Genomic DNA, 25,481 nt, shown 5'->3' on the forward strand with positions numbered 1-25,481 from the left:
ACTGCCTGAAACCTTAGCTTTCAACACAGAGGGGCAAAGATAACTCTTTTCTGGAGTGGGAGTATTAGCATATGAACATTTACTTTATTACTTATTGAAGGAAAGATTTGCCTGATTTTAGACCTTGGTATTTGTGCATTACCCGCACTGTCAAAGAAGTAAAATTTAGCAAGGACAAACTCGACACCTTGATCTGTTTTCATATACCTCAATGCTAAAAACTTCAGTCGTGGTTTGTACGTCCTCACAGTACGTCCATTCTGAAAAGGTGTTAAACTGAATAACTCCCATGCTCCCCAGTGCAATCAGTTAACAGGTGAAACCCATAAAAGCCAGTCTGATTTTGAAATCTACTCTAAGTATTTTTTTAATGTTTATATGCTTCATTATTTTTTCCTTCCCGCTTCCCATGGAGGTATGGATCTGCTCTGAGGTCCCAAACAATGTTGTTCTATTTCTGGCCACTAGGGGAGCATGTGCGAGCACCCCCACAGTCAGAAGATAGAAACAGATGAGGAAGGACATTCAGCCCATCTTCGCTCATTCATCGAGAAAGGTCTCAATGCCCCCACCACGGTATCCAATTATTAAATGATTCAAAGGTTTTTCCTCTACTTCTCTACCTAAAAGGCCATTCCACCGTTTAGTTTGAATTTTTTTTGAACCTACCTTTTCCACACTATTTACTATCATTCACCCGAATAAGCCCAAGTTTAGCCTTAGCACTCTGACATTAGGGATCAATCTTGTGACATTCTAGAACTGCAACCAGGGTTTGAATGTCTCTTGTGTCAGAGTGACTAGAAGTGGATACATTATTCAAAGTGCTGTCTGACCAGATCACTGCACAGTTTGAGCATGACTCCACTGACTTCTACTCTACTGTTTTGGCTAATAGTTCACCACTTTATTTGCTTTGTTGATTGCTGCTTCGAAGTGGCTGATCATATTGAGCATCACATTTGCTAAGACCCATAGATGTCTTTCAACTTGATCCTTAGCAACTTTGTCACCATTCATGAAGTATTTATATCACCCATTTTTCTTCCAATGTGCAGTACTTTATTAGTACAGTATATTTTGTACAACTCATTGTATCCCAATCCTTGCTGAACGCCTTTCTTGTGCAATTCCATCCATGGCAATCCATCATTCTACTTAGCCTTTATCCTCTACTTTCATTCCACCCACTGTTTCAGGCTCCCTGCCTCCTAATAATGGGGCTATTTAACTTCATCTACAAGTGAAAGCTAACAACTCCAGGCCACATGCCCAACCCACTCTTTGCTGCACTGACCTTTATCTTTCACCTACTTCCGCCCCCCACCCCTGACCCCACTCGTGAATCTTCAATCACCGCCCTGCTCCATATAACCCTTCAGAATGCTCGCTCCCTCGCGGAGAGGACCTCATCATCCGTGACCTTGTTATAGATAAATCCAAGCATCTTGGTGCAGAGAGAAACCTGGCTTACTCATGGTGACTCATTTGCTCTCACTGAAGTCTCCCTGCCTGCCTATGGGTTTGATCACCTGCCCTGTTCAGGAGTTACATACAATTACACAGAATGTACAGCACAGAAACAGGCCATTCAGCCCAACTGGTCTATGCTGTTGTTTATGCTCCATACAAGCCTCCTCCTACCTGTCTTCATCTAACCCTATCAGCATACCCTTCTATTCCTTTCTCCATCAAGTGTTTATCTTGCATCCCTTTAAATGCATCTATACGATTTGCCTCAACTGTTCCTTGTGGTAGTGAGTTCCACATTCTAACCATTTTCTGGGTAAAGAAGTTTCTCCTGAATTCCCTGTTGTATTTATTAGTGACTATCTTATATTTATGGCCCCTGGTTTTGGTCTCCCCCACAAGTGGCAACATCTTCTCTACTTCTACCTTTACAAACCCTTTCATAATCTTAAAGACCTCTATCAGCTCACCCCTCAGCCTTCTCTTTTCTAGAGAAAACAGCCCCAGCCTGTTCAATCTTTCCTGATAGGTGTAACTCCTCAGTTCTGATATCTTCCTTGTAAATCTGTTTTTGCACCTTCTCCAGTGCCCCTATATCTTTTTATAACATGGAGACCAGATCTGTTTACACCAGAATGTGGGTCATAAACCTGTTCTTCTGGGATTCTGCCCTTTTTATAGACCTATTTGTAAAAAAAAAATCTATTATTGACTGAATCTACGTTAAACAAGGGTGAAAACAATTTGGGTTTTCTGCAGACCCATTTCTATAAGCTGGACCTCACAGCAAATGATCAGGAAGCTTTTTATTGTGTGCGTAACAGCACACAATAAAAAGCTGGAGACAGCAAATATGGTCAATAAATTTACATGTATCACCACCCTGCTGAAAAACGCTCATAAGTCTTAATGCGCATGCAAATTTCCAAAGTCGTAAAACAGGGGCAATTTCCTCTGCACTTACCTACACAGCTTGGTATTGTGTCATTCCACTGTGCCAACCCATTAGGCACAGCTTGACATCGAATAGCCTTTGAGCCTTGGAGGTGATATCCTGGGTTGCATTCAAAACGAATAACAGAACCTGCAGAAAACTCTGAACCTATCCTTCGGCCGTATCTGGGCTCAGGTACAGAGCTGCACTGGGTGGCACTAGTGCGGGGAACAGCTGGAAAGGAAAATAAGAACGAGTGTAAATTCTTCAGTAATAAAAAATGATCCAACAGGGAGCAATATTTTATGCACTAGATTTTTCTACTAAGGTGCTACATCTGATGCACAAATTGGATACATCAATATAAGTCAACAACTGAACCGCAAAGCTGAAAAAATGCTATAAAATAAATGCATGAATCTAACAGTTCATAACTCTCCCCTCTCAGGTATTTCAAATTTATCCCTGAATGACTTATGGGTTTTCATTCTTCGAGAAGCAAATATTGCATTTATTTTCTCAAATTGATATTTTGCAAGCACGTAATGTGAAATATTACAGAATGAAACAATCTATGGAGCACATCAAATGCTTCTGTTTATAAAGCACCAGTAAAAAATGAAAAGTTATTATCTTGTATTTTTTTCTCTGCTGGCGCATTCTTCCTCATAACACATCTATAGACAATCAACTTACATCTCCCCTCATCCTTTTTAAATTTGTCTTTCGTCCTTCATGTGTTTCTGCTGCGCCACATGCCATTCTCGTACTGAAAAGTGTTGCCAAAAAAAATCCATAGGCTATGATCTCAGTGGTTACATTGGCATTGCACCAGTTAATGCCCTCCAGTGCTCACCCTGCTGGATTTTGTGAGGTCGGTGAGATGGCCCTTAATTTTCATGGTGCAGAGGGGTGCCTGTGCCACCATGGGGAAATCTCCAGCCTGTCCCATCCAGCTGGAAAAGTCAGGTGCCTGCCCAGGGTCTAGGCCATCCGGAATCCACTCGCTTCATCTACAGGCTGGTAGTTATGAACTGATGAACCGGCATCCATTACTGTATCAGGTCCCGAACGAGCCTGGGAAATGGGTATTCCCAGCACAAGGAGCCCTTGCTGTTGATTCCCTCCACTGCCCCAATTTGACTTGTAAGAAGGAGGCCAGAAAATTGCAGAAACAGCAGAGACCCGGTGCCACTGAGGACTTTCCATTTCCCAATGGGTTCTGCCAGTCTTCTGTCAAGAGTTACAGTCGGAATCCAGTGGGTGCACCCTCAGGACATTCAGGGCCAGCGATGCAGACGATCATCGTTCAAATGCCTGCCAATGCGTAACCATTGTAACGTGTGTGAGTGCAGCCGCTGTTGAGTTACACTCCTGTTTTTCTCTCCCTGCAGGGATGTATCGTGTCTCTGCTCCATGGCTCCCTGCAGTGCCTGCTAAAGTCAGAAACCCACCATCTGGCTCATCTAAATTCACAAACGACAAATCCACAGCACAGCACATTCTGATGCTAACGTGTAAGATCACTAAATTGCTATTCATTTTTTTAAAACTTTGAATCAAAATCTTCAGAAGGTGGCTCGGCAAATAAAATATGTCAAAATATGGGTTAAGCAATTACAACAAGTCAGGAGAGCTACTTCCATTGATATCATCATATTTGATTTTGGTTCCCCCAGCGGCCTCATGTATTAAGCTCACTACTCAGTGCATTCTTATGTCACACAGATCGGCAGGCTCTAGTTCCACTTGCAGCCTGTGCTAACTTAGCTGTTTACAACTTGCGCAGGAATTGGGGTGCCCTGGACTAAAAGAAAGAATCATCAGCCAAGCTTCTCCCTTGCAATTACTTATCTAACAATAGGACCAGGCTTGGCTATGATCATGTCAATGGTAAATAACATTCCAAATCTAGCTGTCTAAAATCACACATTAAGAATTACCACTTGGCCAAGGTGCTGAAGGATTGCTGGCGCCTGTGGAATTGTACCCCAGTAATACTCACTGTCTTCAGGAGAGAAGGGGAGAAAACCGGCAAAGAAAAGACACAGGCCAGGAATTTCCTCACAGCTGCTTCCACTCCGCCACCGAGACTTCCCAGGAAATGCAGCAGAATCTCCGTTTACACGTGTAAACAGGATTTCTACTGCTGAGGAAGAGAGGGGAATAAGAGATCCTATGTACATAGAGGAAGCAGGGATATTAGGTCATACAGGGAAGATGGAGAGTGTAAAGGGCACGGCTAAAACATATGAGAAAGAGAGCAAGTACATAGTGTGATACAGAGAAGTAGGTGAGCATGAAAACAAAGCAGGGTTCTACTATCTGCCACTCCCAGCAGGTAGCCACACTATCAGGGAGTTTGGATCGGAGAACCAGAACCAACATGTTGTAACCCTACTGCTAACTCACACTCCCAGTGAGCACTGCTCCCCTTTGGGAGCACAGGATCACAGAATTTCCCCTAGCATTACATACTGCACAGACACCATCGATAGAACTGTAGATGGAAGATGGAGAACGTGGATGCAATGGAGTCCAGGGGGATGAGTGGGATAGCACTGGACATGGGGTGAGGGAGAACACAGATTTATAAACAGCGTGACATAGGAGTGTGGGAAATCCCAACAGAAAGACCGACACAGAGCTGTGAGATTGGCAGAAACAATTATGAGAGATAAGTTGTAATCTTGTGAAAAACCAGTTGGTTCCCAGCTCCTGTTCAGAAACAAAAGTCTCGTTTAAGAAGACTTATGCTGTGCCCATGGGCACTTGTTAGGAAAACGCCAGTTCTTTACTGATGTAGACCATAAGGCTCAGTGTTCCATACTTCTTGAGGGAATCATTTGTGTATGCTTCATTCGCTACTAATGAAATCGGCATCGAAAATATATCCAGCCCCACTGGCAAGTCTTATAGATACCGGTCAAATCAGCAACCTCCAGAAATTTACAAAGTCCTACTGTGAATTTGACAGTTATGTGACCCATCAGCCTTGTATGGATTTGGACAAATGCATCTCTTTCCTGACATAGTTTTGTAGAATGCAGCCTCTTAACATCTACAAATTAGATTGTTACAAGGGTCATACTTTTCACTCTGCAAGGAGTCAGAATCAGAAAAGAATGTTGTATTTAAAATCAATTATTCTTCCCTATCCTTTAGTAAATGTTACATACTGCAGTGAGACAAAATTGAAATCAGTACAGTGTAAAAGTGAATGCCAAATAAGGTCAACCTAGAATGGAAGGTGATAAATAAAATGAATGACTTTCCAAGCCAGATTATTGTGCTCATTCATTGTGCAGCTGCTATTCTCAGGGGCATTTACAAGTCTAGCAAATCAGCATGGGCACTAATTCCTTCCTGTGCCTTTTTTTGCGAGGAATCGTAAAATTAGATGGAAGGAATCATAAAATCAAGCAGAAACAGTTTCGATATTTATCATTGTTAATGAGGATTGCTGGACAAATGTGCCCATGAAATTTCTTATTACTGCTTGTTCCTAAACATTTATTATTAGCCAAGTACAAACAATTGTAGTTTCAGCAGCTCAAAGGCTCTCCTGAGTCCAATTTCCTCTGCTCTAAAAACTGCATCAATGCTGCATCAATCTCAGCATAAAACTGCTGCTAAGGACTGACAGCATTCTGGTTAAGGCCTTACCTATTCTTCCAGCACTTGATTGGTTACAAGAGATCAAATGCAACACTTACCAATAGCACTGCAATAAGAACTTAGCTAAATCCAGTTAAAATGTGCCCACAAAAAAGAATATTCAAATTAAAGAGATGGGCTAGGCGCTCTGTGAGCCCCTTGCCCATATCTTCAATCGTTCAATAGTCTGGGGCAGTTCCCTTAGACTGGAAGCTAGCTCATGTAGTTCTTATTTTCAAAAAAGGGGACAAATCAGAGCCAGGGAACTACAGGCCTATCAGCCTGATATCCATTATTGGGAAGATGCTAGGAGGGATTGTAAGAGATGACCTTTATGATCACTGGGAAAGGGAAGGGGCCGTTAGAAATTCACAACATGCCTTCCGAAAAAATAGGTCGTGCCTAACAAATTTGTTAGAGTTTTTTGAGGCAGTCACTAGGGTAGTTGATGAGGGTAGTACGGTAGACATTGTCCATCTGGACGTTCAGAAAGCCTTTGATGAGGTACCTCACACTAGGTTGCTTCACAAGATAGAATTTTGTGGCATCATTAGAAATTTCAAACACAGGATTAGGAATTGGCTCCAATCTCACAGCCAAAAAGTTGTAGTTAACGGGTGTGGTTCAGCCTGGAGACATGTTACTCGTGGTGTCCCCTAGGGATTGGTCCTAGGCACGCTACTCTTCACAGTCTTTAGCAATGACCTGGGCAGTGGTGTTGAGAGTATGGTAAGTAAATTTGCAGATGACACCAAAATCAAAACATATGAGTGGGGGTGGGTGGGGGTAGGGGGGGAGGAGGTTGGGGGAGGGAACAAGTGTTTAGTTATGATGATCCAGCCATCATGGTGTGGGGCAGGCTTGATGGACCAGCTGGTCTTTTCCTGCCCGTCAATTTTGTACGTTTGATGACAGGTACTTTGCTCAAGAATACCAATTGTTTAAAACAATGGAGGGTTTAGTGCAGCATAAGCCTTCAATTTTCAATCATGTATTTATTATTCTCATTTCCTTACTGGGTACATATCGCTGCTGAATAAATTTAATGTCTCCCTGACAGCAGGGAAGATTGCAGGCCAAAAAAAATAAAGTTACAATTGGCCCTGAAATTCTGTGAGGTCTCTTGTGATCTCTCACTGTTACTTTGGCAAGAGATTAGCGGATCCCCCAGAAAAACAAAACAAAATAATTAGCAGAAATTATGCTATTATACTAATATTTTGGTATCTACAATATTGCACATGTGTCTGTCCTCACGTCAATTTTGCTTTTGAGATGATGGATTTACTTGCTTTGATTGGTTCAACTTGCTGAAGCTATGTTCAATTGTAGTAGTTTAAGGGAATTAAGACACTATGGGAATCAAAGGATATGGGGATCGAGCGGGAAAGTAGAGTTAAGGTAGAAGATCAGCCATGATCGTATTGAATGGCGGAGCAGGCCCGAGGGGCCGTATGGACTACTCCTGCTTCTATTTCTTATGTTCTTAAGGTCAAAAATTAATCATATAAATTAGGAAGTTCTTGGAGGCAGAAAAAGATTACCAAGCAGAAATCTGACGAAAGATGACTTAACAAAACTTGAATCATCAAAACCAACACAACTGTTTGACATTCCAGTTAATCTGTGACTATATGAAAGAAGCTATCTCTTTAGTAATTAGAAACTATGTCAGAGACTCAACTTGAAAGCATACTAGTGCTACAATGAACTCTGCCAAGTACAGATTGCAACCTCGAAAACTGAATTTCAATATTAGTGTTGGGCAAAACCCATTTAAAGCTGTAATGGTGCATGATTCAGATTGAGCTGATTATTCTAAGCAGTTCTCTTTCAATGAAAGAGAAGATCATGACAAGCATGCATCTATATTTGACAGAAATAATTAGAATATTTACTGTGATCATTGAAAGCAAACTGTTTTAATGTTCAGAACGGTGTTATTTATAGTTAAATAAAGTATTTGTTAGCAGTACATTAAGTTATGTATCATGTCCTTGAGATTTTCCAAGTATGGTAAGAGTTTAGGAGTAAACTTTTGCAATGCTACATTATACTCACATTAACCAATGATTGTGATATTTTCTTTAAGCAAACCAGTTTATGCACAATAACTCCCAAGCAAAATGGCATCACATATAAAACCCTAGACATAAATGCTAAATCCCAACCCAATTCCTCTTTGGGATTTCTGATTCAATTCTCCATACATATTTAATAGCCATCCCAACATGCAAATAATCCAAGTTACCTCAATCAGCAATTGACTGTAAAACTTCTGAGCACAGGAGGGGTAAAAAGATTTATTTTGCAAACTATTATATTAAAATCATCAACCCTCTTTAAAAATACAAACAAAACCTTACTCATGATGAACAAAAATGACAGTCTTTGCACAAAGCATACAAAAGCCAATACATGAAGTGAGTGCTGCCAATCCTGATACGAAGGCTTTCTTTCATTTGTTCAGCAAAATGAATAAACAGCACAGTGAAAACATCAATGAAGATATCTGCAGGGTGCAATCAATCACAAACTGAGATCAAAGTAAACCGTAAGACATTAAAGAGCCGTTATTAACTCTAATTATCTCAGTCAAATATAGATGCATGGTTGTCATGGTCTTCTTTCATTGAAAGACATGGGTGGTTACAGTGAATAACCCCCGAAAACGGGCGTTGGGATCGTGGTGCGCGATTAACACGTGCCCGGTTGTCGCGTTGCAGGCAGCACATAACATTCGTGCTGCCTGATGTTTTAAATGATTGCTGCGTGCAGCCAGCACTACCTGCGTTGTTGGTTAGCTGCACGCACTAGCAAGGGGCTCAGATATCGAGAGTGTCTGGCACTACTTAAAGGTAACCCGTACCTCTTAAAGGGGAGGTGCACTGTGGCTGCAGGAAGTCCTTTGGGAAGTAACTCTGTGCTGGAAAACAGTGAAGAATGGCTGCGCCTGTGAGAGAGTGTGCACCAAGGTTCTCGGACAGTGCACTCGAGGCCTTGGTGGAAGAGGTGGACAGACGGAGAGGTATCCTATATCAGCAGGGGGCAGGAGGCCCTCCAGACATATGTTGAAGAGGCAGTGGGAGGCTATGGCGCACGAGGTAAATGCCAGGAGCATCATTCCACGTACATAGATGCAGTGCAGGAAGAAACTCAATGATTTGACACGAGTGGTTGAGGTGAGTGACTTTAACTGTCAACTGGCATCTCCTACCAACTGCACCACTAGCCGTATCCACTGCTCCACACACTACACCCCCCCATCACCCACATACCAACAAACTCTTTCCATCAGTACTCAACTCTTCAAATCAGATGCTGCATCTCACCCTCACACATTACCACTGTTGCAAGCTGCACACCCATAACTCACAGGTCACACACACTGGCAGCTATTCAACTATGACAGCCACATCACCCAAACATCTCGCAGGACACTCGCCGACACACGTCCCTCTTTCTTGCAGGAGAAGGTGGCGCATAACACTAAGCAGCAAGATAGAACTGGAGGAGGACAGGTGCTCCTACACGTCCTAACCCCCATGGAGAAGACATTGCTGTCCATCATTGGACAGGCCTTCGCTGAGGCCTGGCCACTGGCGGAGATGGAGGTATCAATGATGAGGGTCTCTGCATACCGAATCCTCCTTCTCGTTTCCCACTTCTCCCTCATCCCACAATCTTTTCCGACTCACGTGCTGCAGATGGTATAAGCGTACATAGAATCATAGAATCATAGAAGTTTACAACATGGAAACAGGCCCTTCGGCCCAACATGTCCATGTCGCCCAGTTTATACCACTAAGCTAGTCCCAATTGCCTGCACTTGGCCCATATCCCTCCACACCCATCTTACCCATGTAACTGTCCAAATGCTTTTTAAAAGACAAAATTGTACCCACCTCTACAACTGCCTCTGGCAGCTCGTTCCAGACACTCACCACCCTTTGAGTGAAAAAATTGCCCCTCTGGACCCTTTTGTATCTCTCCCCTCTCACCTTAAATCTATGTCTCCTCGTTATAGACTCCCCTACCATTGGGAAAATATTTTGACTATCTACCTTATCTACGCCCCTCATTATTTTATAGACTTCTATAAGATCACCCCTAAACCTCCTACTCTCCAGGGAAAAAAGTCTCAGTCTATTCAACCTCTCCCCATAAGTCAAACCATCAAGTCCCGGTAGCATCCTAGTAAATCTTTTCTGCACTCCCTCTAGTTTAATAACATCCTTTCTATAATAGGGTGACCAGAACTGTACACAGTACTCCAAGTGTGGCCTCACCAATGCCCTGTACAACTTCAACAAGACATCCCAACTCCTGTACTCAATGTTCTGACCAATGAAATCAAGCATGCTGAATGCCTTCTTCACCACCCTATCCACCTGATGACTCCACTCTCAAGGAGCTATGAACCTGTACTCCTAGATCTCTTTGTTCTATACTTTCTCCTCTCCCCGCTCCACAACTCAACCTTTGTCATTTCAGGTACCCAAGAACTGGAACCAGTACCATGAAAGGAGGAGAGAGGAAGATGACAGTGACGATGCAGACATACCGTCACTCGAACTTACACTCACAGCCGTCTGCTCAGAGACTGACACTACACGAACTTTAGAGGATAGGGTAGAGGAGGGATCTGCACATGGTGAGACACCGGACACAAGTGCGCAGGAGCCAGGGCGGGGGTAATAGATACCGCAGGTGCCAGCTCGCCGGAGGGCGAGGTCGCACACTAGGTCTGCTGCCGAGGATGACTTCAATGGGCCAAGCTACAGAAGAAGGCTGATGGGCCTACACAACCAAATGCTTGGCGCGCTGGAAAGTGTGCTGGAAAGCCTGCGCACAATGTCGAGGAGCATGGAGGAGTCCAGCTCCAACATGGCACAGGGCTTTGCGCAAAGCTTGGAGCCCATCCTTTCCAACATGGAACGGGTGGTCACCTCCATCAGCGCACCTGTGGAACCCACCATGATACAGCGTCTGATGACCGATGTCACAGCTTCCATTGCAGCACAAACATCTTCCATCTGACTGCTGCCTTGGAACCTCAGGCTGCTGCTATCATGGTTCTAGATTCCACTGTGGAACGGTGCTTCCAGTGCATCACAGCACTCCAGCAATCTGTTCTCCAGCTGATCACCAGGATTGCTGAGGCGCTGCCCCGGGAGGGTGGCAGTGGCTCCACGGCAATCAAACCTGCTGTCCCCTCTCAGGAAGACAGCATTCCTGCTCCCACCCCTGCACCTCCGTCAGTGGCCTTGCTGTTGCCTGTCAGCCAGCCAGACCAGACTGCTGCAGCCCATTCTGAGATGGTGCAGTCTGAAGCCGGGCCCTCCAGGACCAGAGCTGCTCGAGGTCATCCTCCAAGGCCATCTGCATGCTCTTCCATTGAAGGTCAGCAGCCTCCCACCACCCATGCACCAGCCACTGGGGAAGCACCTCGTAGGAGCACTCGGATAGGTAAAGGCACACGAACAACAGGCACTAAGGGAATGCACAGGGGTGAATAGTGTCATTTTGTTTGAATCATTTGATGCGTAAATCTATAAATGTGGTTATGAATTTGTTTTTGGTGTTGGTTTTCATATCTGCAATGAGCTGAGGGAGGAAGCAATGTGTAATCATGAGGAGGAAGATTTGATGGTCATGTGGGAGAGGAAAGGTAAGGAGTGTGGGACTGTTGGTGAATGGGGAGGTGTCGTTGAAGTTACTGGTATCACTCATTAATCATCTGATCCCGCCGAGCCCTGGCAGAAAGGGTCTGTCTACCTTGTTGCCTCCCTGCCTCTTCCTCCTCCTCCTCATTCTCCACTTCCTCCCCTGTATCTTCCGCCTCCTTCTCCTCCTCCTTCTCCTCCTCTGCCTCTTGCTCAGGTTCTCGCCGGATAGGCGGTGTCAAGGGCTGTCCCCTCATAATGGCCAGGTTGTGCAGCATGCAGCACACAACAACAAATCTTGATACCCACTCGACTGAGTACTGTAGGATTCCTCCAGAGCGGACCAGGCAGCGGAAACATTGCTTGAGGATGCCTATGGTGTGCTCTATGATGTTCCATGTGGCAGCACGGCTTCGTTGTCCACCTACTGTGCACATGTGTGCGTGCTCCGGACCGGAGACATGAGCCACTTCATGAGGGGATAACCCTGATGGCCCAGTAGACAGCCTTTGACTTGCCGTGCTGGTTGAAATATAGGTGGCACATTGGACTTCTGCAGAATGAATGAGTCATGACAGCTGCCAGGGTAGTGGGCACTGACCTGCATGATGCACTTCGTGTGGTCGCACACCAGCTGCACATTGAGGGAGTGGAATCCCTTTCTGTTCATGAATATGGATGAGTTCAGATGTGGATCACGCACGGCAATACGTGTGCAGTCAATGACGCCCTGCACCATGGGGAAGCCTGCAATGCGAGCAAACCCTCGTGCTCACTCCTGCTGCTCGTCTCTGGCAAGAGGGAATATGATGAATCTGTTACTGAGTGCGTACAGAGCCTCAGTGACCTCCTTTATAATGCAGTGGACTGCAAACTGCAAGATGTTGCTTATATCTCCAGCAGTAGCTTGAAAGGAGCCAGAGCCATAAAAATTAAGCACCACAGTTACCTTGACAGCCACAGGCAATGCTGTCCTTGCCGCAGCAGTTGACAAATCTCAGTCACGACCTCTTTAGTGAACCGCAGCCGTCAGATGCACTGGCCGTCGCTGAAGGTGAGGTGGGAGAATTGGTCCCTGATGACGCTCCTTGGACATGCCCTCCTGCTGAGTGCCCTGCTCCTCCTCCTCCTCCCTCTTCGAGCAGCTTGTCCTGCTCTGCGTGGCCTCTCTACATACTCCCAGTCATTTTCAATTCCCAGCGGAAGGCCTAGCAGGCCACCCATGTCTGGAAACAACTTTGTTCAGCGCACTATTTTAAATGCCACTAACAGTACTGCACGCCCAGCCAGACCACTCTCTATAGAATATTGCAATTTTCTCCAAGTATAGGAAACTTCCACGAACACCCACAATTGTACCAGCAGCCAGAATAACTAATCCAGCAATTAACCTGTAACTCCGGCGTGATTCCTTTGTTAGGGTGTCCTTCATGCTGCTGTGCCTCGTTGGTGGGGTTTCTCACAGGTATCATGAGCTACGTCTGCAGGGGGTATCCCTTGTCTCCAAGCAGCCGGCCCTTAAGTCTCTCTTATGCGTGGAAGAGGGCCGGGATGTTGGACTCACCCAAAATGAAAGAATCATAGCAGCTGCCAGGGAATTTGTCACACACCCGCTGAAACCTCTTCTGGTGGTCGCAAACCAGCCGTGCATTAATGGAGTGATATCCCTTTCAGTTGAATAGTCTTGGCTCATGTGGACGTCATTGGGTTGCTATGTGTGTGTAATCAATTGCACCCTGCACCCGTGGGAAGCCAGCCGGAGAGTGGAAACCTATTGTCCTCTAAGTCTGGCTGATGTCGTCGCGGGGGAAGTTGATGTGGTCGGATGCCCTGGCAAACAAGCCATCCGTGACCTTATGTGCAGATGACTAAGAGATCCTGCTGATGTCACCGGTGGCGCCCTTGAAAGATCTGGAGGCGAAGAAATTGAGGGCAGCGGTGACTTTAACTGTGACGGGCAATGCGTGCCCACCAGGCCCAGCCAGGAGCAGCTCTGCATGAATGAGCCTGCAGATGTCTGCGACCACCTGGCGATTCAATCTGAGCCTTCATAGGCACTGCTCCTCAGAGAGGTCCAGGAAGATCAGCCTCTGCCTGTAGACTCTCTCACGTGGGTCGTGCCTCCTGCGACCTCGGCCCCTCCATTGGTCCTCTCTGCTCTTCTACAGGTCCTTGTGGCGCACCCCTGTCTTGCAACTCCCAGAACTGCACGCCGTGCCTGCCGCAAATGGTGATGTGCCTCCCCCTCAGGTGTACTGTGGAATAAATCCATTGTGTTCCCCCCCCCCATCCTGATGGTGTCAGTTTGAGGGGGTCCAAAATGTAGGTAAATATGTCTGAACACGAGAATTCTGAGTGTGAACAAAGAAATCTCAGTTTAAACGAAAGGAACACCCAGCCAAAGGTTTGTCTGAGAGAACTGATTGTCCTGCTGCAAAAACTCACCTTTTATTCACGTGTCAATCACTGGTTTAAAGATCCAAATGAAGATCGGCTGAAAGTTGCCTCCGTTTCCACGGCGTGTTTCAGAGGCCTCAGGAGACACGTTCAGGAGAAGTTAAAATGGTTTGTGTAACTCAATACACAAAACGTTAATCGCCTTAAGTGGTTTAAATGCCTAAATTAGCCCATTAACTATCGGCCCGCCGGCTTTAAGTGCCGGCAGGACTTCCGGGTGTGAGAAGCACGAGCGCATCCAAACACATCTGGGTCAAACCAGGAAGTGGGCACATTGGAGCCGGGATGCGGCCCCATTCCAAAAACTTAGTATTTTCACTGCCCACCCGCCCCCAACCCACCCGTTGTTAGGGGTTAAAATTTACCCCATTATGTCACCATACCAGCGGCCAGCATATTGTTTATTAACATCTTCTCCATGTTAAAGTCAATAGCTGAATCTCAACATTCTGCAACTAGCGTTGCAAGCTTTACACCACAATCTGTTCCAGCAGAAGTAGGCTTGGATTGGTTTGCAAACAATAAAAAGGGAAAATTTTCAATGGATCCAAATCAAATTTAAGGTGGACAACTGCTTTCATTGAACCAAATGACCAACTCTTGGGCTCAGGACCACAACTCAGCACCTGTTGGTTGACTAATGTTGCTGAGTGGCTTTGGTTGCCCTGCTATTCATTGAAGTAGCAAGCATTTTAAGCTTGACAAATATTAACTCCTGTGACGTATTTGTATATTTGTTATATTTAATGTAAGATTTGGTGTTGAGCTATGTTTTTACTTGGTCTACAGCTACTAGCTTCTTGAACTAACAATTCAGATATGGCTTCAAGTTGAGTGGAACAGGGTTCACCTGAGGTTGAAGTGACATAGAAAAACAAAATTGATTTGCTCCATCCCCAAAGTTGGTATACAGGATCATGCACAACTTTTTTTGATATTTATTTTTGTTGCTTGAAAGTTTGGTTTACTTTTGTTCATTGTCGGGTAAAAAGTTCATTTCTGTTTGAGACCAGTATATTCTCAAATGCATTACACATTTCAATATTAATTATCCAAAGTTTAGACATAAAACCAAAAGGCACAGCAAAGTTCCAGGTACTCAGAAAGATGATGTGAAGCACTTTGGAAAAGGCACATAGGGCAAGCAAATAATGAAGTGATGGAAATGTTTTTGACAGCTTTTCCTGTCAAAAAATGTACTTTACCTTTTTTCCACTGCCTAGATGTCCCACACTGGAGACATCTTGACAAGTGCAAATGATTTGCAAAATAAAAAAAACATGTCAATGGAGATTGTCACACAAATACTATTCATGACCATGACTGGGTCTTCAGGCAAGGTGCAGATCTTAAGATTGCTGAACCAAAAACAAATCGTCCCCAGAGAACTGAAGTTGTTTTTTTAAACATAATGTGCACCATCTAAGACCCATTTCAAACCTTCTGAGAAAACCAGTCAAGTTTGAATCCTTTACCTTGATAAACAAAGTGAAAACCTCTGGATGATGCTCCACTCTTAGCGCTGAACCTGAGCAAAATCTGGTTTGATGTGGCCAGAGGCAAGGTCTCTCCTGAGGAAGGAAAATATCAAATTGAGGGTACAGAGCACAGTTACTTCATAGGGTAAACAGGCCTAAGACATTAATTGGTTCTTCTGTTTACATAATAAAAAGGCCTGTCACTGGATCTTAAGCTATTGTAAAATATATCACTTAGACAATTCTCTTGGTTCGTATTTTACTCAGCGAGTTGTAATGATCTGGAATGCACTGCTGGAAGCAGATTCAATAGTAACTTTCAAAAGGGAATTGGATAACTACTTGAAGGGGAAGATTTGCAGGGCTATGGGGAAAGAGTAGGGGAGTGGGACGAATTGGATAGCTCTTTCAAACAGCCAGTACAAGCAGAGAAACATAGAAAATTTACGGCACAGAAGGCGGCCATTTGGCTCATCGTGTCTGTGCTGGTCAAAAAAGACCTACCCAGCCTTATCCCACTTTCCAACATTTGGTCCGTAGCCCTGTAGGTTACGGCACTTCAAGTGCACATCCAAGGACTTTTTAAATGTGATGAGGGTTTCTGCCTCTACCATCCTTTCAGGTAATGAGTTCCAGACCCCCACCACCCTCTGGGTGAACATTTTTTTTCCTCAACTCCCCTCTAATCCTTCTACCAATTACTTTAAATCTATGCCCCCTGATTATTGACCTCTCTGCTAAGGGAAACAGGTCCTTCCTATCCACTCTATCTAGGTCCCTCATAATTTTATACACCTCAATTAAATCATCCCTCAGCCTCCTCTGTTCCAAAGAAAACAACCCCAGCCTTTCCAATCTTTCCTCATAGCTAAAATCCTCCGGTCCAGGCAACATCCTCGTAAATCTTCTCTGTACCCTCTCGAGTGCAATCACATCCTTCCTGTAATGTGGTGACCAGAACTGCATGCAGTACTCAAGTTGTGGCCTGACTAGTGTTTTATACAGTTCTAGCACGACCTCCCTGCTCTTATATTCTATGCCTTGGGGAATAAAGGAAAGTATCCCATATGCCTTCTTAACCATCTTATCTACCTGTCCTGCTACCTTTAGGGGTCTGTGGACATGCACTCCAAGGTCCCTCTCTTCCTCTACACCTTTCAGTATTCTCCCATTTATTGTGTATTCCCTTGCCTTGTTTGCCTTCCCCAAATGCATTACCTCACACTTCTCCGGATTGAATTCCATTTGCCACTTTTCTGCCCACCTGACCAGTCCATTGATATCTTCCTGCAGTCTACAGCTTTCCTCCTCACTATCAACCGCACGGCCAATTTTTGTATCATCTGCAAACTTCTGAATCATGCCCCCTACATTTAAGTCTAAATCATTAATATATATCACAAAAAGCAAGGGACCTCGTACCGAGCCCTGCGGAACCCCACCGAGCCGCGAGGAACCCCACCGAGCCGCGAGGAACCCCACCGAGCCGCGAGGAACCCCACTGAGCCCTGCGGAACCCCACCGAGCCGCGAGGAACCCCACTGAGCCGCGAGGAATCCCACCGAGCCGCGAGGAACCCCAGGCAATGATGGGCCAAATGACGCTCTTCCCATTTCTCTGATTCCATATTCAAAACTGCCATTTTTGCAGAGAACCATGCCGTAAGGGAAACATCTACGTGCTACATCTTTCTCAAGTGACACTGCATGTTTAATTGCATCCATTGATTTAGGTTTCTTTTCCATGAAAGTAAGAGGAATCTGATGTCTGATCCAATATCTGTTTTTCCTTCAGTGAGTGGACACTTGATGCTGTTTGGCACCTACAGTCTCAAGTTAGTGGATCTCATTGAGCTCCAACAGAATACACTAAACCCAGGGATTGTTGATGCCACAGCAACATCTCTTGTGGAAGTAAAATTCCTCACAACAAAAAAATGAGAAGGTGCCCATTTTTCTTAACAAATTTATTCACTAACTTAATGCCAATCTTAGAAATTTCATATTTCAAAACCACATATTTCTACATTTTTTAATGATTGTTAATTGTGGAGAAAATGAAACGTTCTCTTATTTTGCATTAAAGGCAGATTTTTTAAAAAATAGAATGTACAGCACAGAAACAGGCCATTCGGCCCAACTGGTCCATGCCGGTGTTTCTACTCCACACAAGCCTCATCCCTCCCCTCTTCACCTTACCCGATTTGACCTCCTTTATCAAGTTAATCGAAGTGTCTAAACCGTGCTTTCTGTGGTATGGTAACATCACAGCACCAATTGTATCCTTCCTTTCCCCTGATCCCTCCACATCCCATACCATCTCCTGCTTAGAGGGCAGACACGTGACCTGCTCCCAGGCCTCTGCCACTGCCAGCCTTTAACTGGTGGGTGAAATACTCTTCCACTTTCCCCGCATGGAAACATTTGGCCTCCCTTGTGGATGACACGGCTGATGTTGGAAAATTGAGAGATGCAGGTCCGCGTTCAACCGTTTCACAGCAAAGCACGTTGCAACTCTGAAATCATTGCCTCGTCCCGGACCTGCTTATCAAATTCTGTTTCTGGTTAAGTAGTCTGAGAAATGAAAAGCTTACCCGAGTGTGATCCTGAAAGAGAACTGAGAAGCCTGGCTTGCTGGTTGTGTCCATCAAACAGCTCCACTACATCGTTTAATGCTGTCTGAAAATGTGCAAATTGTCCAAAAACCACTGTAAAGATAAAAAGAGAAACAGAGGAGATAGACAGAAGCACTGACCAACATTAGAGTGAACAACAAGTATTGCTAATCTAACCTATAATGCACTTCTACCACTCAAACTCTTTTTTCCCCTCATCTTATTGGACGCTGTTCCAATCACCTTATAATATAGGTTTTCAAAATAGTAGTTTGATAATCTTAGATTTATAAAATGTTAACTTTTCTAGCTCACTTGATCTTCAACGAATGCTACATCGAACAGTGCCAATTATCACACAGAAAGAAACACCATTTATAGAGTTAATATAGAGTGTTTGTCATTCTGATGCTTGCTTGTGTATTCCACAGCAACTTATAAATTAAAATCTTCCCTCAACTGTGCAGCGCAGGGACCTTCTTTTGATAAGAACAGCTCAGATTTCCCCTCACTGATTTAATTCTTATGCGTGTGATACCAAACATCTGCTTAAAAGGAAAAGATCATGCAAGATGTTATAACAGGTGTGGGGATAAATGGTGCTGAATAACATGTTTTATACTTTTCCGATGGCAGTGCAGACTCCGGAATGCATTTTTATTGTTCAATCGACTGTCATTTGCATACTTTATTCAGGAGGAGATAAAAATTATTTTCCCACCCTGCAAATAACAGATATTAATAATCTGTTGCAGAGCTGGTTTACATTTCTATTTGCATGTTTCATTGGTACTGTTAGTGGATTTAAAACCATTGGGATGGAAGTAAAGCAGCGAATGTGTCTCTGTTACCAGTGGTTGGTGATAACATTGTGTGTATTGGCAGTAATAATGTTTATTTACATATATACACACACACTTATATATAGACATATACATTGTCCTTTGTGTTCTAAAATTCCACACAGTAAGGAAAGTAAACCAGCTCCATGACAGGTTATTAAATTACAAATATTAGAGCTACACTTGCCTATAATCTCTTGTTCTAATCATCCTCATTATTGGAATTTTCAAGATGGCAGCTATATATTTTGGAGAAAGGGAAAGTTGCTTCCCATGAAGTAACAGGAGACAGCACCTCCTCGAATCACTTAGCAAGTTTATTCAGTGAGTAAATAATTCATACAGGTTCGAACCACAGTTTATGCTGTTAGCCAATATCAGCCAAGGCAGCATTAGGATGCTCCAATTGTCCTCAGTACCCCTGGGTTAGGAATGGGAAAAATTAGGAAGGGTTGCCATTTATTATCACTGCTCAGTAACCCCCTGCTGGAAGTGCTCATGTGTAGATATCAGGTGAGGTCAGGGTTGAACTTGTTTGAAATGCCTTTGTAGTTGAATAGCCTGCTAGCATTCAATGCCATGACTCACTTATCTGGGATGGCTACCCGAGACTGGTATTGAAGGGAAACCAGCACATGGAGGAAAACTTTAGCAAGGAGGCAATGCCTTTAGGACAGGCGGATTTGAGAGCTGAGAGGGAGGAGAATTTGCAAAAAAAAAGGGACAAAAATAGCATTAAGGTTTACAACAGATTTATGACACTAAGATGAAAATAAATGTAATATTATAATAAAAAATCTCATTAGATTTTGTATATACTTCTGGAATAAACAGATTAGTTAATGGTAATTTACTGAATATACCCCCTAATGAGTGGGACCGACACAACTCGTTTGCACCTTTGCTAACTGTGAATTACTCAATTCTTGCATTAAGAATGCATAATGTGTACAAGCTGGTGAATTTTCCTGAAATTCACTGACAAACATAAGCTGCTAATATTACATGTCCCATGTCACAAATTCAATATACCTTCAGGTCCTATGTCATAAATTCAATTTACTTTCAGGTCCTACATAATTACAAATCCAATATTTCTTCAGGTCCCAGGTCACAAAATATAATACAGCCTACTTCTCTTAATTCAAAGTTGCTTCATCTGTTAATTCAAATTGAAATGGCACAAAAAAAATGCATTGTGGATTTATTGTTCAACTCGAGCCTCTTAATTCAAATTATTGGTTAATTTGAATTTGAATTCAAATTCCCTCTCTAAATCGGTCCTGACATGTGACATCTACTGATTGATTCAAATTCAACCCTATTCAAGCAGGCCAGAGCGGCTAACTTGTCCGGCCCTGTGTTGCAGTGAAAGGTGAATGAATTTGCCAAGGAATTTAGAACTGACCCAACTTCCACATCATGGATTAACTGCATCAAGCACTGCCAGGCAATCAAGCCCTGGTCCATATATCGGGAGGCAAGCATCAATGTCACAGGAAGTGATGATGTGGAGATGCCTGTGATGGACTGGGGTTAACAATTGTAAACAATTTTACAACACCAAGTTATAGTCCAACGATTTTATTTTTAATCCCACAAGCTTTCGGGGGCTTTCCCCTTCCTCAGGTGGTGTGGAAAAGACAATTTCGAATCCTTTGCATTTTAAGATCACAGAACAAAGCCTGGTGATTACTGCCCTTTGCCAAGGCAATCACAGTGAGCAGACAGAAAGGTGTCATCTAAAAGGCCACTGAATATACAAACCCCCCAAAAAAAAAGAGAGAGAGAGAGATAAGGAAGACAGTCAATGACCCGTTATATTAAAAACAGATAACATTTGTTCGCTGGTGGGGTTACGTGTAGTGTGACATGAACCCAAGATCCCGGTTGAGGCCGTCCTCATGGGTGCGGAACTTGGCTATCAATTTCTGCTCGACGATTTTGCGTTGTCGTGTGTCTCGAAGGCCGCCTTGGAGTACGCTTACCCGAAGGTCGGTGGCTGAATGTCCATGACTGAAGTGTTCCCCGACTGGGAGGGAATCCTCCTGTTTGGCGATTGTTGCGCATGGTATGGTACATTGGCGAGACCATGCAGACGCTGCGACAACGGATGAACGGACACCGCGCAACAATTGCCAAACAGGAGGGTTCTCTCCCTGTCGGGGAACACTTCAGCAGTCATGGACATTCAGCCACCGACCTTCGGGTAAGCGTACTCCAAGGCGGCCTTCGAGACACACAACAACGCAAAATCGTCGAGCAGAAATTAATAGCCAAGTTCCGCACCCATGAGGATGGCCTCAACCGGGATCTTGGGTTCATGTCACACTACACGTAACCCCACCAGCGAACAAATGTTATCTGTTTTTAATATAACGGGTCATTGACTGTCTTCCTTCTCTCTCTCTTTTTTTTTGGGGGGTTGTATATTCAGTGGCCTTTTAGATGACACCTTTCTGTCTGCTCACTGTGATTGCCTTGGCAACGGGCAGTAATCACCAGGCATTGTTCTGTGATCTTAAAATGCAAAGGATTCGAAATTGTCTTTTCCACACCACCTCAGGAAGGGGAAAGCCCCCGAAAGCTTGTGGGATTAAAAATAAAATCGTTGGACTATAACTTGGTGTTGTAAAATTGTTTACAGGAAGTGATGGCAGTTGAGGGCGTGATAAAATTTGGGACATGTTATCTCATTAGAAGCCTGGACACATCTTTAAGGCAGGTAAAACTGTGTTTTTTAACAAGCTGCACCCAAGCATAGTGCTATATTTCATCAATGAAAAATACTCAGGTGGAAGAAAAAGCTAAGCAGTGAATTATGTTCATAGTTTGCACCAGCAAATTGAGAATTCCAAAAACACCCGTTACTTCCATGCTGTTAACTACAAAACGGCATGGATGACTGGTATTCTCTTTGAAGAAAGGCTGTGTCACTTTGACCGGGCATGGCATTACCGGGCAGAAAAGTTGATAGGTGACAAGTGTAGGGCTCGTGTGACGTGCCTGCATCTAGAAACAGAACCCATTGCCAACTGCTTCGGGCACGGTATATTCAATCCCACCAACAGAGGAAGCAGCTACATCTGATACAGTCGAAGATCCCACACGGGCACCAACGGCCGACTCTGAAGCAGCAAATCTCTCTTCGGGTGTATGAGTTCTCCGTTGTGACTGCCAGCGGACATGAGCTTTGAGTCCATTGTGGATATTGATTAGGACGTCCTGATGTTCGGATTGCTAACTGACCCAGGAAGTGTGGACGCCGTGCAGGACGATGACACTGCTGGTGGGAGTGACAGTAAGGAATAGACCCAAACAAATGGATCCGGCCAGCGGACAGAGGTAGAGGAACAAGCCCCCACTTCAGCCATGGCATCTAATTTTGTGCGGCTGCTGACAGCCAAGCCAGAAGTCCCAATGGAAACTTTTCTCTGCACTACTTTGTTGATGAATGTGCTGTTGGCAGAAAGCAAACCTCAATCAGAGTACTTTACAAAATGACTGAACTTTGCGTTGTGCAGCTTGAGCAATGTTCGTTTCATTCACGTACATTTCAACGGTTGCCTTGATGTTTCACAGCATTTTTAATGTTCCTATAGTGTTTTGCTGTTGTTTCATTAAAATTAGATACTTTGGACTAGTGAATAACTCAATTTTTTGGAGCAAAAGATGACTTAAAATTAATAAGAATAAACTATATTCTTACATCACAAATCGGAACGCAAGCAGAGGCTCTGGCCACAATTTTTCAACCTCCCTTAAATATGCAAATTGTACCGTGGGACTGGAGAGTAGGCACTGTAACACCTTTCTCAAACAAGGGAGAGAACGACAGACATTGGTTGTGGTCAAATTCATAATTTGAGACAAAGTTAGTGAGCATTCAGAAAGGCAGGGGTTAATCATGGGCAGCCAGCAAGAATTTATCAAAGGCAAGCTGCGTTTGACAAATTTAAAAGAGTTTTTTTTGAAGAAGAGACTGATTGGATAGATAAAGGGAATGCAGTGGATTTAGTGTATATGGATTTTCAGAAGGCCTCAAATAAAATGGGCAGGATGTTAAAAGGGAAAAATGGGTGGGTTGGGTGGGGGTGCAGTAAAAATTATAAAAATCTAAAATCTGCCCCCACCCCACCCACTTCTGGCTTTCACAGAGGCTGGACGAGGCGTAGGCAACCAACCCACTCTTAGGAGGCGGGTCGGTCAGTAAAAGCTTTCAAGGAGGCTGCGGGCCTCCATTTAAACAGATTTTTTGTTTTTAACCCCTGGGGGCCGGGATTCCCGGGCCTTTTACTTCACGCCACGTGAGAGGAGGCGAGAAGGCCCGAAACTGCAGCGCCTTCTCGCACTGCCTGTGAGCCCGGAGCAGCAGGAGTGCTTCCCCCAGGCTACCTGAAGCGACCACCCTCACATTCTCCGACAGCACCCCCAATATCTCCGTTCCCACCCCCCCCCGCCACCGATTTCCGATTCCCCCGCTCCCATGATCTCCGAACCCCCCCCCCCCCACAATCTTCGAACCCAACCCCGCGATCTCCGATCTCACCACCCCCCCATGATCTCTGCAATGACCCCCAACCCTGACCTCCCTCCGATGACTGAGTCCCCCGACTTTCCCAATGACCAAGCCCCCCAACGACCGAGCCCCCCAATGACCGCCTCCCCCCGATGACCAACTCCTCCGCCCTCGATGACTGACCCACTCGACCCGATGACTGGACTAGTTACTGAATTAGTAATCCGGAGGCCTGGACTAATAACACAGCAGAGACAAGTTCAAATCCTGCCACGGCAGCTAAGGGGTTTAAATTCAGTTAATTAAATAAAATCTGCTGTAAAAAGCTAGTATCAGTAATGGTAACCATGAAACTACCAGATTGTTGTAAAAACCCATCTGGTTCACTAATGTCCTTTCCTGATCTGCCCTATATGTGACTCCAGACCCACAGCAATGTGGTTGATTCTTAACTGCGCTCTGAAATGGCCTCGCAAGCCACTCAGTTGTAAAATCTTGCTACAAAAAGATGTAAGCATAAAACCGCATGAACCACCAAGCAATGGACACGACAAGTCCAGTCGACCCTGCAATGTCCTCCTCACTAACATCTGGGAACTTGTGTCAAAATTGGGAGAGCTGTCCCTCAGGCTAGTCAAGCAACAGCCTGATATAGGCATACTCACAGAATCATACCTTTCTGCCAAAATCCCAGACTCCTCCATCACCATCCCTGGGTGTGTCCTGTCCCACCGGCAGGGCAGACCCACCAGAGGTGGCGGTACAGTGATATACAGTCAGGAGGGAGTGGCCCTGGGAGTCCTCAACATTGACTCCGGACCCCATGAAGTCTCATGGCCTCAGGTCAAACATGGGCAAGGAAACCTCCTGCTGATTACCACCTACCACCCTCCCTCAGCTGATGAATCAGTCCTTCTCCATGTTGAGCACCACTTGGAGGAAGCACTGAGGGTAGCAAGGGCACAGAATGTACTCTGAGTGGGGGTCTTTAATGTCCATCACCAAGAGTGGCTCGGTAGCACCACTATTGACTGAGCTGACCGAGTGCTGAAGGATATAGCCGCCAGACTGGGCCTGCGGCAGGTGGTGAGAGAACAACGTCCTCACCAATCTACCTGTCACAGATGCATCTGTCCATGACAATATTGGTAGGAGTGACCACCGCACAGTCCTCGTGGAGACGAAGTCCCAGCTTTGCAATACGGACACGGTTCGTCGTGTTGTGTGGCACTACCACTTTGCTAAATGGGACAGATTCAGAACAGATCTAGCAGCTCAAAACTGGGTATCTATGAGGCGCTGTGGGCCATCAGCAGCAGCAGAATTGTACCCCATCACAGAATTATATTCCACCACACCAAGTGATATCAAGAAACGACTGAGTGCACTGGATACAGCAAAGACTATGGGCCCCGACAACATCCCAGCTGTAGTGCTGAAGACTTGTGCTCCAGAACTAGCTGCGCCTCTAGCCAAGCTGTTCCAGTACAGCTACAACACTGGCATCTACCCGACAAAGTGGAAAAATGCCCAGGTATGTCCTGTCCACAAAAAGCAGGACAGATCCAATCCGGCCAATTACCGCCCCATCAGTCTACTCTCAATGATCAGCAAAGTGATGGAAGGTGTCGTCAACAGTGCTATCAAGCGGCACTTACTCACCAATAACCTGCTCACCGATGCTCAGTTTGGGTTCCGCCAGGACCACTCGGCTCCAGACCTCATTACAGTCTTGGTCCAAACATAGACAAAAGAGCTGAATTCCAGAGGTGAGGTGAGAGTGACTGCCCTTGACATCAAGGCAGCATTTGACTGAGTGTGGCACCAAGGAGCCCTAGTAAAAT

General features: G+C 44.8%; 1 protein-coding gene across 1 annotated transcript in view; it reads right to left on the reverse strand.

The window, feature by feature from the left end:
- Nucleotides 1-25,481, reverse strand: part of LOC137321575 (CUB and sushi domain-containing protein 1-like) — a 2,214,006-nt gene that overhangs the window by 321,453 nt on the left and 1,867,072 nt on the right. Inside the window, exons 32-34 of the mRNA XM_067984007.1 lie at nt 18,256-18,369; nt 15,660-15,755; nt 2,435-2,638 (exon numbers count right to left, since the gene is read on the reverse strand). Coding sequence (XP_067840108.1) covers nt 2,435-2,638; nt 15,660-15,755; nt 18,256-18,369 — 414 coding nt within the window. The remainder of the gene's footprint in view (nt 1-2,434; nt 2,639-15,659; nt 15,756-18,255; nt 18,370-25,481) is intronic.

Source organism: Heptranchias perlo, chromosome 5, assembly GCF_035084215.1.
Source record: "Heptranchias perlo isolate sHepPer1 chromosome 5, sHepPer1.hap1, whole genome shotgun sequence".
Taxonomy (NCBI): domain Eukaryota; kingdom Metazoa; phylum Chordata; class Chondrichthyes; order Hexanchiformes; family Hexanchidae; genus Heptranchias; species Heptranchias perlo.